The 13,411-nt window shown below is 43.8% G+C and overlaps 1 protein-coding gene across 1 annotated transcript in view; it reads left to right on the top strand.

Moving 5' to 3' along the window:
• LOC139556672 (forkhead box protein O3-like) overlaps positions 1-10,146 on the top strand; it is a 52,040-nt gene extending 41,894 nt beyond the window's left edge. The window contains exons 2-3 of the mRNA XM_071370906.1: positions 2,994-4,478; positions 5,389-10,146. Coding sequence (XP_071227007.1) covers positions 2,994-4,445 — 1,452 coding nt within the window. The 3' untranslated portion in view covers positions 4,446-4,478; positions 5,389-10,146. The remainder of the gene's footprint in view (positions 1-2,993; positions 4,479-5,388) is intronic.
• The last annotated feature ends 3,265 nt before the right edge of the window (positions 10,147-13,411 follow it).

The raw sequence follows: 13,411 nt of genomic DNA, 5'->3' as shown, positions 1-13,411 counted from the left end.
ACAATCCAATCCACATTGTCAGTGTACGGTAAGAGAGGAAGGGAAAGAGGAGATTGGTTGGGAAAAACAATATTTGGATTCCCACAAAAAAAACTAACGACTTTGGCTCTCTCTGATTTTATACCCAATAATCTATTCTGTTTTGGGGCAGAGAAAAAACATGCAAAGATATAATATGAAAGAAATGTATGTTTTGGATGGTGTTTAGGTTGTTTATATCTATGGATATATGTGACTCACCACCTGGATTCGGTATTATGTAGCAAAATTTGAAATATTTTTTACATTGGATAAAAGTAGAGACTCACGGCTAACAAATTGTATATTTTGCACTGCATTTTTGAGGAACAATGGGAAAGTAATTCTGCTTTGAAATTGATAAACTTGTAAACTCACTTTTGAGAAAATGGCCTATCAATGTTTTGGTATCTAGTGAAGAGCTCTTCTTTGTCTACACCCATTCAGCATCGTTCACACCCTCTTAAGCTTTAGCCCCTCCCATCTCGTTTCGCTCTCGGAGCGCACACTTGACGCTCTGACCGATGATTTGTTTACCTCTGGATAACATGAAAACAGCCTGACAAGCTCTGCTGGCAACAATTTCATTATGCTTTTTTGCCGACATTTACTGACACCGGCCATATTCAACAAGTGTTGTACACTTTAGCTTAAGACATGTAGCTAGCTAACATTAGGCTCTAACTAGCAAAGCAAACGGTTCTGGGATACGAATAATAACGTCATAAACGTAACTGTAGCTAGCTATCTTACCCGTATACATCATCATGCATGATGGACGCGTCTCCCTGTCACGGAAGCCATGTCACGGTTGCCTTTAGTTTGAAGATGTAATCCGGAGACAGGTGTTTTCTCCATCTCTTTAGCTATCATACTCAAATTCCAAAGATTTCGAAACTCAATCCTCCAGAAAGTGGAGAACAACACTCATGCAGCTCCACTACACTATACATGTTTTAAAAAGCTGTGTTCGACAGGATTACCAACACAGACTGACGAGCTCACATAGACAGAACCTGCTATATGGCAGACCAATCCGAACTCCTCTCTCGGCATGTCCAGCCCACTCATTATCTCAGCCAATCATGTCTAGCGGGAAGGTTGCAGGCTTTTTCTGTGGCTAAACTAACTACGCTCGTAATTTAACAATTGTATTCGTATTTACAGATGGCATACACGTTTGTTATTAAGGCACATGAAAGTTCACATGTTCCAGAAGGCATTTTGATTTAAAAATAAAATGTAAATGTTCAAATGGCTCTCCTGTGAAGTCGTGACTTGCGACATACGCCTAGTTTCCTGAAACGGGTCACATATCAAAACCCCAGTCTCTCTCAGGGCCCATAGAGAACCATATGTTTGGAAAGAAACTGGAAAGAGGCATGGATGAATATCCATTGCAGTACCTCAATGTGTTCAGTTCTTTTGGGTTGCCTTCCTTATTTATAATCAGTAAAATGACCTTGATTTTTGTGTGTTGAAACATGTTTGGTATAAAACGTACTGTTTGTGGAGTAACCATGCAGAGCCATCACTCTATGTGTAAGCCACACATAACACACACCATTAAGTAGTTACGTCCATTCATCCTGTGTGTAGAGGATGTAACCAATAGACCAGTAGAGTCTGGAGCTTTGTTCTTGCACAGTCTTCCCCTTGTCCGGTGATGATATGTGAGGTTAGAGAGTGTGTGTTCATTACTCCGTCATAAACGGGCCATGGTACTGTATATGAAAGCATGTCAGCTGAAGCATCCACATGGCCACGGATAGATGGGTGTTATCTTGTGTGTGTGTGTGTGTGTGTGGCGCGATGGACATGTGGATGCTGTGAGTGGTAGGGTATTACAGTTCCTTTAATTGTACTGCTACCATTATGAAATCATAATCTTGTGAGCAAAACAGTTTAGCGGCCCCCCCTCATGACAGCAAAGAACATTTACATTTTTAAAGTTAATTTCATGTAATTCTACTCATTTTGCCATGGGGTGGAGAGAAAATGTTGCCGTTTTACAGCGAATTTCCTGCAATTCTACATATTTTGCCATAGGGTGGAGGAAAATGTTTGCCGTTTTTAATATGATAGCTGATGATCAATGGGCCCCACCGTGGTCGATAAATCGACCATCCTTACTGTAAGATTAGATAGCTGGCCGCTAGACTAACTTACCAATTAGCTGATATGGGCTAATTAAGTGACTGCTGATGCACAACCACATTTAAAAATTGCACCTTGTGTATTATATTATTCTAACTCTCAACAGTAAGTTGAGACCCCGACTGAGTTCCCTGAGTTATTAAAATTATTATATATATTTTTTTATTGGTCCACAGGGTGCCAGTTTCCCATCCCTGATGTAGGCTTTATCCCTGCTATAAAAACAAACTGTTTTGAGTATTTGATGATGAATAAGCACAACCTGCTGTGTGTCTCCCAACTCTGTTCTGAACATGAAGGAGCTTGTCTCAGATCAATACACACCAGCGATGACTCACAATTCCCCTGCCAAGTAAACACACACACTTCAAAACCTGCCTGTTATGCAATGTCGTGGCGGGGGTCCCTTTTGTGTGTGTGTGTAGGATTAATGATAGAGCACACTAAGTCACACACACACTACAATGGGAGCAATAGGAACATCAACGCTAATTGTTGCTGCATGTTATTCATGTGTTGCTATCTGTGGCGTTCCATTCAGCAGGGAATGAACAGTCAACGCTTTATTCTTCTAGCAGCGCTAGTCTCAAAGAACATTGAGTACAAACTCAATGGGTGGTTTATAAATCAATGTTCCTGGACTTAATGAACATGATTCATACGATCATTGATTGGAAAATTAAAAAGAATATGAATACTCAATACTGATTACATGCATTGTTTGCTTAATTACTTTTCAATGATTTTGAGCACTGTAGTGGACTCTCTAACACGCGCTCTCTCTCTCTCTCTCTCTCTCTTTCCTATCTCTCTGACAGAACTCCATCCGGCACAACCTCTCCCTCCACAGTCGTTTCATCCGTGTCCAGAACGAGGGAACGGGAAAAAGTTCCTGGTGGATGATAAACCCGGAGGGAGGAAAAGGTGGGAAGGCCCCCCGGCGCCGTGCTGTCTCCATGGACAACAGCAACAAATACACCAAGTCTGCCCGCGGCCGCGCAGCCAAGAAGAAGGCGGCCCTGCAGGCAGTGGCGGCAGGCGAGGGGAGCGGAGACAGCCCCTCAGGGCTTTCCAAGTGGCCGGGCAGCCCCACATCACGGAGCAGTGAGGACCTGGATGCCTGGACAGACTTCCGCTCACGCACCAACTCCAACGCCAGCACGCTGAGCGGGCGCCTCTCGCCCATCCTGGCGAACCCAGAGCTGGACGAGGTGCCGGACGATGAACCGCCGCTGTCGCCCATGCTATACTCCAGCCCTGGCAGGGCGCTGTCGCCCGGGAACCCTCCCACGCCCAATGGGAAGGCAGTGCCCGCAGAGCTGCCTCGTTTGGCAGACCTGGCAGGAACCATGAACCTGAACGAGGGGCTGGCGGATGACCTGATGGATGAGCTGCTGGATAACATTACTCTGGCCCCCAACCCAACCGGACCGACCGCCCAGAGAGGATCCACCGGGTTCAGCTTTGGCTCCAAGCCTGCCGGGCTGGGTTCCACCTCCTCAGCCGCCTCTCCCTCCGCTGCATCCCCCTCTAATGGTGCAAGCAGCGGCGGCTACAATAATTCCATCTTCGGGCCTCTCGCAGCGGGTTCCTCCCTGCGGCCCGCCCCCATGCAGACCATCCAGGAGAATAAGCAGACGTCCTTCTCCTGCATCTCCCGCTTCGGCAGCCAGACCTTGCAGGACCTGCTCAACTCAGAGGGCCACAGCCACAGCGACGTCATGATGACCCAGTCCGATCCGCTGATGTCACAGGCCAGCGCCGCCGCCGTCATCTCCCAGAACTCCCGGCGAGGCCTCATGCTCTGCAGCGACCCCATGATGACCTTTGGGACCACGGTTGCTGGACAGGGAGGGCAGGGAGGTCTCTTGCACCCCCACAACCACAACCAGGGCTCCCTGAGGACCCTGAACGGGGGTCTGAGCCTGAACAACGAGGCCAACATCAAGCAGCAGCTCCTGCACTCTCCACTGAGACTTGGATCCAACGGCTCCTCTATGATGCAGATTGATTCGTCTCTCTTCCTGAACGGGAGCGCTGGTGGCAGTGGTGGGATCTGCTCGCTAGGGCCCGACCGCTTTCCCACTGACCTGGACTTGGACATGTTTAACGGGAGCCTGGAGTGTGACATGGAGTCCATCATTAGAAACGAGCTGATGGATGCAGATGGCCTGGACTTTAACTTTGAGTCTCTGGCCAACCTGAACGGAGCCAACCTTGGCAGCTTCACCAGCACCAAGCAGGGACCTCAGAACTGGGTCCCTGGCTGAGAGGGAGGACTTGCTCTGGAGGTGGCGGAGCAGGTCAGAGTCCATGTCACTGTCTGTGTACATCTGGGGCTGCCATTAGTGCCAGAGAGAGAGAATATGTGATTTTATGTCTGTTTCTAGCTGTCTAGCAGAGAATAGTGAAAGCATGTTTATCGATTTGGCATGTTCCTTTAAAGTAATTTTGGACTGTGTCGCTTGGATTACTGTTAGTCAGCTACGACCCAGCAAAAACCACCCCATTGACCCAGGGTATTCGGTGAGCAAGGTGGGAACAGGCTAAACCACACAATGCCCACACCAGCCCAACACGGGCCAGCCCTCACCAAACCCAACACGGGCCAGCCCTCACCAAACCCAACATGCGCTAGCCCACACCAGCCCTACATGGGCTAGCCCACACAGGTGGCTAGCCCACACAGTTATTAAATTGTAATAAATAAATTATAATTTAATAAATTCCTTTTAAATAGAAAAAGTGCATCGGCAGCCCAATATTTATGCCTGCATTGGGCCCACATTGTGCCAATTTAGACATGTGAGGGGTGCCTTCACCAGATATGGGCCACCCACACTGGGCCTCACTGGGAAAATGCCTTGGGGGCCAACATGGAGCCAATGAGCAAAGGCTCATTGGCCCAATGTGGGAAGTCTTGCGTAATTGGTCAGACACTCAATTAAGTTCAAGTGTTAAGAGAAGAGATAGAACAAGTATCGGAACTGGAACGAAAAGCTCCACTCTCTCTCTTTACACCACTCTTTATCTACGGTACCATTTATGTTTACATAGTCTGTCCACAATAAATTTACATGGGGCCAATATTTGGTCCCACATAGTGCCAATGTGGACATTTTTGCTGCGTAATAATCTGATATTGAATTATGATTATAAATGAATCCCATTCACTCAGATCTGATGTAATTTCCCATATCTCCCTCTCTCCAGGTCCCAACTGTAAAGCATGAGAAGATCAGACACAAAATGTCCTTTTTGCCAAACCTGCCATCAGCACAACGTGGAATAAAAACCCTCTGTTTACACAAGACCTCCTCTAGAGAAACCTACCTTTGCTCCCACTCTGACCAACCATGAATGATTTCAAAGACACAGACTCAAGACTCTACTGTCAGTTACTCAAAGCCTCCTGCAAAACAAATAAATAAATAAAAAACTATGTGAAATCTTCACAACAAGCTCATCTCAGAATTATGCAATCTTCCTTTGAGAAAATACCAGTCGGGTCAAAATGAATTGTAAAGATTTCAGAGAGAGAGAGAGACTGTGTTTTGTTTATTTGAAGGGGTTTTGGGATGGGAAACCAGGAAATGTGGCAAGCAAGGTTGTAATGTACAGTGAAGTAATTCCTTTTCGAAAAATGACAAAAGATAAACAAAAACAAAAGTAATGTTGTGTGAAATCTAATACAGTGGTTTCTGGGGTGAGTTACCTTGAAAATCTTCCCTCTGTTTTCACTCAGTGATTTTAAATGTTTAATGTTTGTTTTAAATTCCTGTTTTATCATCATCACTGTATCTGCACCACACCTGTTTGTGTAAAAAAAAGTATTGATTCAATTGAAGGAAGGAGACAATATCTGCATTTAGAATAGCGACAACACACACACGTTACACACACACACCTCCCAAAATGACAAGACTCCATAGCCCCTTAGGAGTGATGATGACATAAACATAACGCCATGCACTTCAGGTTTTGTTGTTTTCATTTTACATGAGTTTGATTAGTCCCAGTTTTAAAATTACTTATAATAATGATGTACAATTATCCTTAGCCAAATACTATACAGAGAGATTGGTATCGTTTGTGTGTATCTACAGTTGAAGTCGGAAGTTTACATTCACCTTAGGCAAATACATTTAAACTCAGTTTTTCACAATTCCTGACATTTAATCTGAGTAAACATTCCCTGTCTTAGGTCAGTTAGGATCACCACTGTATTTTAAGAATATGAAATGTCAGAATAATAGTAGAGAGAATGATTTATTTCAGCTTTTATTTCTTTCATCACTTTCCCAGTGGGTCAGAAACTTACTTAAACTCAATTAGTATTTGGTAGCATTGCCTTTAAATTGTTTAACTTGGGTCAAATGTTTCGGGTAGCCTTCCACAACCTTTCACAATAAGTTGGGTGAATTTTGGCCCATTCCTCCTGACAGAGCTGGTGTAACTGAGTCAGGTTTGTAGGCCTCCTTGCTCGCACACGCTTTTTCAGTTCTGTTCTATAGGATTGAGGTCAGGGCTTTGTGATGGCCACTCCAATACCTTGACTTTGTTGTCCTTAAGCCATTTCGCCACAACTTTGGAAGTATGCTTGGGGTCACTGTCCATTTGGAAGACCCATTTGCGACTAAGCTTTAACTTCCTGACTGATGTCTTGAGATGTTGCTTCAATATATCCACATAATTTTACTTCCTCATGATGCCATCCATTTTGTGAAGTGCACCAGTCCCTCCTGCAGCAAAGCACCCCCACAACATTATGCTGCCACCCCCGTGCTTCACGGTTGGGATGTTGTTCTTCGGCTTGCAAGCCCCCCCCCCTTTTTCCTCCAAACATAACGATGGTCATTATGACCAAACAGTTCTATTTTTGTTTCATCAGACCAGAGGACATTTCTCCAAAAAGTATGATCTTCGTCCCCATGTGCAGTTGCAAACCGTAGTCTGGCTTTTTTATGGCGGTTTTGGAGCAGTGGCTTCTTCCTTTCTGAGCAGCCTTTCAGGTTATCTCAATATAGGACTTGTTTTACTGTGGATATAGATACTTTTGTACCTGTTTCCTCCAGCATCTTCACTAGGTCCTTTGCTGTTGTTCTGGGATTGATTTGCACTTTTCACACTGAAGTACGTCTTCATCTCTAACGTGTCTCCTTCCTGAGGGGTATGACGGCTGCGTGGTCCCATGGTGTTTATACTTGCGTACTATTGTTTGTACAGATGAACGTGGTACCTTGAGGCGTTTGGAAATTTCTCCCAAGGATGACCAGAGTTGTGGAGGTCTACAATTTTTTTTCTGAGGTCTTGGCTGATTTCTTTTGATTTTCCCATGATGACAAGCAAAGAGGCACTGAGTTTGAAGGTAGGCCTTGAAATACATCCACAGGTACACCTCCAATTGACTCAAATTATTAGCCTATCAGAAGTTTCTAAAGCCATGACATAATTTTCTGGAATTTTCCAAGCTGTTTAAAGGCACAGTCAACTTAGTGTATGTACACTTCTGACCCACTGGAATTGTGATACAGTGAGTTATAAGAGGAAATAATTTGTCTGTAAACAATTGTTGGAAAAATTACTTGTGTCATGCACAAAGTAGATGTCCTAACCGACTTGCCAAAACTATAGTTTGTTAACAAGACGTTTGTGGAGTGGTTGAAAAACGAGTTTAAATGACTCCAATCTAAGTGTATGTAAACTTCCGACTTTGACTGTAACTGTAAAAAAAGAAAAGAAAAAAAGAGTAATCTGTCATGGATCTATGTAAAGTACACTGCAGTTGAACCTTCAAGTTAAAGGAGGAGCCGAGGAGGAGGGGGGAGTTTAGCAGTTATTTCTTAGCTAATTGGAAGGTTGCGTCTAGGACGTGTAGTACAGCATATGTAGCCAAAATGAATACCTATGTTCTTGCGTTGTGTACATTTACACACCATAACAGGTGCTATGATGTACACAGTGTTTGAGTCCAGGCCCTAGCGATCCGTGCGTTTTACCTACGCGGCCTGCTGAGACGTAGCCGTAGAAGTAGCAACAGCAGGGTGGCGCTGAGAGGCCAGGAGGTTGTACAGTCAGGCTCCACCCCCTCTGGCAGCCATTTTGTTTTTCTTGAGCAAAACAATAAGCTATCTGTGTATATTGCCAAATTACTTGAAACATGTACATGTAGGTGATGCTGGCAGCCAAATTCACAACACACACACATGCACACACACATAGCGAAAAATAAGAGCAGGGATATGTGTTTTAGCTCTGCTTGTTGTTTCGTTGTGGGCTTGAGGGGCATGTTATTATCTGCATATACCATCACTCAGGGGGAAGAGGGAGCTAGCCCATACCTAACATTACCCCAGGTCACATGGTAGGACACGCAACAACATGTCCTTTGTTGGCAAAATGTAATGCTGGTGTCGTGAACCTGTAACCTGTGAACTATGACCTTTCAAGAGGAAGAGGAAAATCTTCACTTGGTCCTGTCATTTCATTTTTTGTCATCGTAGGTTTTTCTTCTCATGTGGAGTTCATAATGCGCGCACACCCACACCCCTCACAGACACACCTGGTGCTCCTACAGGTCTCTCCTGTAACTCCTGAGTGTGTGTTCGTGTGTGTGTGACTGTAGACTTTTATCTCAATTATTGATTTTATCTCACAAGGATATGTTATCCTTCGTTATCCTTCATGGCGCATACAGCACCCCCTCTGTATGCATGTACTGTATTTATGCATTATGAATTGTGTGAAATGCATCTATATGCTCAGTCTATGTCCTTATATACTCATGTAGTACTTGGCCCTTGGTTTTTTGTGATGCCTCGGAAGGTAGAGTTGAAGAATGAACTTTACATGACTTGCCGGGTGGGAGGGAGGGAAGACACTACGCTAGTATTAGCAATGCTTTTGTTGAACCAGATAGAGAACCAGGAAACCATTATTGTAGCAGCATCTGGGCCACTGGTACCCCTTCTGTGTCTGGGGTAGTTACTCAGAGAGTTGCCCTGGCCTGTCTCTCCTGTAAAATAGTGTACAAACAAACAAACGTGTGTATGTATGTCCGTCACCCGGAGGCTGAGGCAGAGGAGTGTTTGTGCATGGCTGGGTAGGTGATCTACTGTAGCAGTGCTACCTGAAATTTGGTGCATGACCCCCAACCCCTAACTGCTTCTTTACAGCCCCCACCCCTTCACTGAAGTTCTACACCAGTGGTGCACTCCGCTCTCTCAGTATGGGGAGAATCTCTATGAGTCCCAGTAGATCCCCTAAACTTGAAATCTTCTAACCACATTGTTTTCTGGAACCTGTGACTTCCAACAAACCTAGAACTTCTATGACTCCTCACTGCACCTTAACCCTTATAGAAATGCCCCTGTATTATCGTGTACAGACAGACAGACAGAGAAGGGGAGAAAGAACCCAGTCAGCCCAGAACAGATGTTCCACAAATGCATTCTTTGCTACTGCGTTTAGCCCCATAATGATGGCACATGCCATCCACACCCAGTATTACCAGGCTGTATCACATCCTGCCGTGATTGGGAGTCGCATGGAGCGGCGCACAATTGGCACCGCGTCGTCTGCGTTTGGCCGGGGTAGGCCGTCATTGTAAATAAGAATTTGTTCTTAACTGACTTGCCTAGTTAAAGAAAGGTTAAATATAATAATAATTACCCCCATGTCCAGAATAAAAAGACAGAAGTGCCACTAGTTACTCTTTCAGTCATGACACGAGCCCCCCGTTCTTCCAAGCTCTTCTTGATCCTAGAACCTTCTGCACATCGTTAGCCCCGCCCCTCACCTGCCATGCAGTCACCTATGACCGCTGCTCTTTGACCCCTGTAGTACACTCGCTTCTTCTCGACGATGTTGATGTTAGTGGGTATTTTTCCTGTGTATTCCATTTTGAATTGTAATCTAGTTTGTATAACAAATGGTGCGCATGTAAATAAACCTTGGTGAAGCTCCACACTCTACTGGTTCCAGAAGTGCTCATTTTCTTTATGGCATGTTTTGGTTTTACTGAAAATGCACAGAGGATTATAGAATTTATTCAAATGTACAACTATACGTGAGTGTGCCATTTATTGGTTGTTAGAAATTAGAAAAGCAGAACGAATAGGTAATACATTGGTTATTAATAGTTACTATTAATAAAACCTTAAGTACACTTGGACATCTGAGACTTTGGATGGGTACTTTTCCATAATTATTGCGTCACAGGGAGAAGAGGATGTAGAGAACATATTTGGTGTAGTAATGTTGCTCGTAAACACTTTGTCAGTCACAGCCCAAATCTCCCTCACGCAGCCCCCCGACCACCCCACACACAATGCCTGCCACCTCCCCAAGGTAAGGTTTCGGTCAGCTGGCTAACTAAGAAAGGCCAGTATTTCAGCTATGAGGACAGAGGTGAGTTAGTTTAGTTCAATAGAAATGCCCTGAAGCAATGTTCCCTGTAATTGTTTTCATCACTGAGCAAATTTCAGGTCTGCTGAGTGCAAACTTCCGGCACACGTTCACTGTGAATACTGAGGCTGTACCCGCTTTAAGTTAGTTTTAACAGTGGTCAAGTAGGCTACTGTGGCAATTTGATTGTAATGTAGGCCTAACAGAGTGGCCTACCATCAAAAACAATGGAGAAAATGCATCCAATAACATTTTAACATGGAAATAGCTGTTCTATTTTTCAGCCTACAGTAGCAGCCAATGTGTTCAATGTAGGCCTACATTCCAAAAACACGCAGGGCTTGACATTAACCTGTTTATCCACCTGTCCTTCAGACAACGAGGTGACTGAAAATGTTGTTGTGTTGTTTGATGCAAAATAAATACTTTACAAAATAAAATGCATTATTATTCCCATACCATTATTACAGAGAAGCAGACTAAGCATACTACCCTCTGCATGTTGGCTACTTAGCTTATTCAAGCCTGTCTCAAAATATAACACTGCCCTTTTAAGACAAAAAAAAGCTCTTTACCTGACTTGCTCTCTAGAATGTCTAGAAATGCACACGCTTTGTTCTCTTGTAGGAATCAATCTCTTCCCCACTGCTGACTACAAATTATCTATAACTGGGCTAATAACTCATTAAACAAAGTCTAAATCATGTTTGATGCACTTTGTATGTAAAAATGTGTGCAGTACTGGGTAGTTGAGATGATAGGAACACTGTGGACAATTTTCAGCAAGTTGCAACCATGAAATACAGTTATAAACAGTTTGACAAACAAGGTCTAAATCATGTTTGATGCACTTTGTAAGTAACAATGTGTGCAGTACTGGGTAAATCTCAAAACAAGACTATCTACTGACGACCGCTGATGCTGTAAAAACAGTCCAGTTCAAAGTGAATGGCATATCCATACAATGGTCTATTTTTATATAGGCCTACTGGAGCGCTAATTGGTTATGGTGCACCGGTCTTTGTAGAGTAGGTGCTTGAGTCGTGCCTGTCAATGCAATAGAATCCTACTCCGATGCGTTCTGCCTACAACAAAATCTCTTATATAATTAGTTTTGAATACTAAGTCTTGCATAGTTCATTTTGTTTCAGTATGTTGTCTTGAAAGTGGCTAATATTGCGTTGATTCGATCACAATTCCCACAGTAAAGGGAAACGTTGATAGTGTTAACTAATGGGGAAAACGCTAGAAAGTTGAGTGAAGTTCAATCTCATGCTTCTCTGCACGTGCTGATATTTCTTATGCGTGGCAGTCCCCGGGTGCCCGTTTTTTGTTTAATGTCCAAGCACTACACAGCTGATTTAAAATAACCAACTCATCATCAAGCTTCGATTATTTGAATCAGCTGTGTAGTGCTTGGGCAAAAAAACTAAATGTGACCTAGACAACTAATTCAGCCAATTAGACCAGTCTGCTGCATACTCACTGAAAGTCATGGGGTTTGACTTAACTTATCTACCTCTCTCTAGGTTTCACTGTTTCTCTCTCACTTTTTTTCTCCTCTGACTCCTATTTGTCATGACCTTTTTCACACTATGACAGATTATCTAGAAGTTTCGAGAGAATACCCTCAGCTATACCTTTTTTAATCATGTGAACTTGCGAACTTGTTACGTCTCTACCGCTACCTCCGGAAGTAGCGCTTGACATGCTCCCGACAGTTGCCCCCCTCTGAGCAGGGCAGTGAGAACAGAATTGTCTCATTAGGCCCAACACTCCGACAGTATGGTAATAGCAGAGAAAGATTTTGTACAGACATTTTCCTAATATTTGAGACTTGTTTTATTGAGTTTTTACTTGAAGTTGCAGTAACAGCCATTTACATTCTGAAATTGCCGGCTGCACTGAGCCAAGTAAAACTATGGAAGCCCATCCCCACCACCAAAAAAAATGTACAATGTCGATAGTAGATCCTACAAAACTAATATGTTTTTCACATTACAACTGGGAATTTGGAAACAAAATGAGCTCAGATTTGGAAAAATCATAATGTCTGTAATCTTCAGGTCAAAGAAACTGGAGCTCTAGGATGATGCCCAAGTTTCTTGACTTGTAATTCCGAGTTGGAGCATGTTATTTCAGATGATTTGAATCAGCCACTACACAGCTGAAAAGTCCAGTGGCTACATGACTCGGGCTGGTCCCCAGAGTTGCTAGCCCTCTACAAGGTCACAAGACTTCATCTTCATCAACCATTTCCCCAACCACCTTCCTCTGATCAAGCCATGAACTGTCACTCTCCATCTTTTTTTTAACCTTTATTTAATTAGGCAAGTCAGTTAATGAACAAATTCTTATTTACAATGACGGCCTACCCCGGCCAAACCCTCCCCTAACCCGGATGACGCTGGGCCAATTGTGCGCCGCCCTAATGGACTCCCGATCACGGCCGGTTGTGATACAGCCCGGTATCAAACCAGGGTCTGTAGTGACGCCTCTAGCACAGAGATGTGTTCACCACTGAATTAAATGCCTGGTATTGTCATCAGACCCTGTAACAGTTTGAACACAAGCCCTTATAAGACCCAGATGCAGACAGAAAGATGAGACAGAGGGCTGTGAGACAGAGGTTTAATCCTTGATACATTAACAATAGGGGGAGCTGTTAGCACTTCTTTTTTTTTGACATTGCCAAATTAAACTGCCTAGTACTCAATTCTTGCTCGTACAATATGCATATTATTGTTATTATTGGATAGAAAACACTCTCTAGTTTCTATAACCGTTGGAATTATGTCTCTGAGTGGAACAGAACTCATTCTACAGAACT

The sequence above is a fragment of the Salvelinus alpinus genome, chromosome 27, assembly GCF_045679555.1.
Source record: "Salvelinus alpinus chromosome 27, SLU_Salpinus.1, whole genome shotgun sequence".
Classification (NCBI taxonomy): domain Eukaryota; kingdom Metazoa; phylum Chordata; class Actinopteri; order Salmoniformes; family Salmonidae; genus Salvelinus; species Salvelinus alpinus.
The sequence above is the reverse complement of the archived record's forward strand: the minus strand, read 5'-3'. Positions and strand labels throughout refer to the sequence as shown.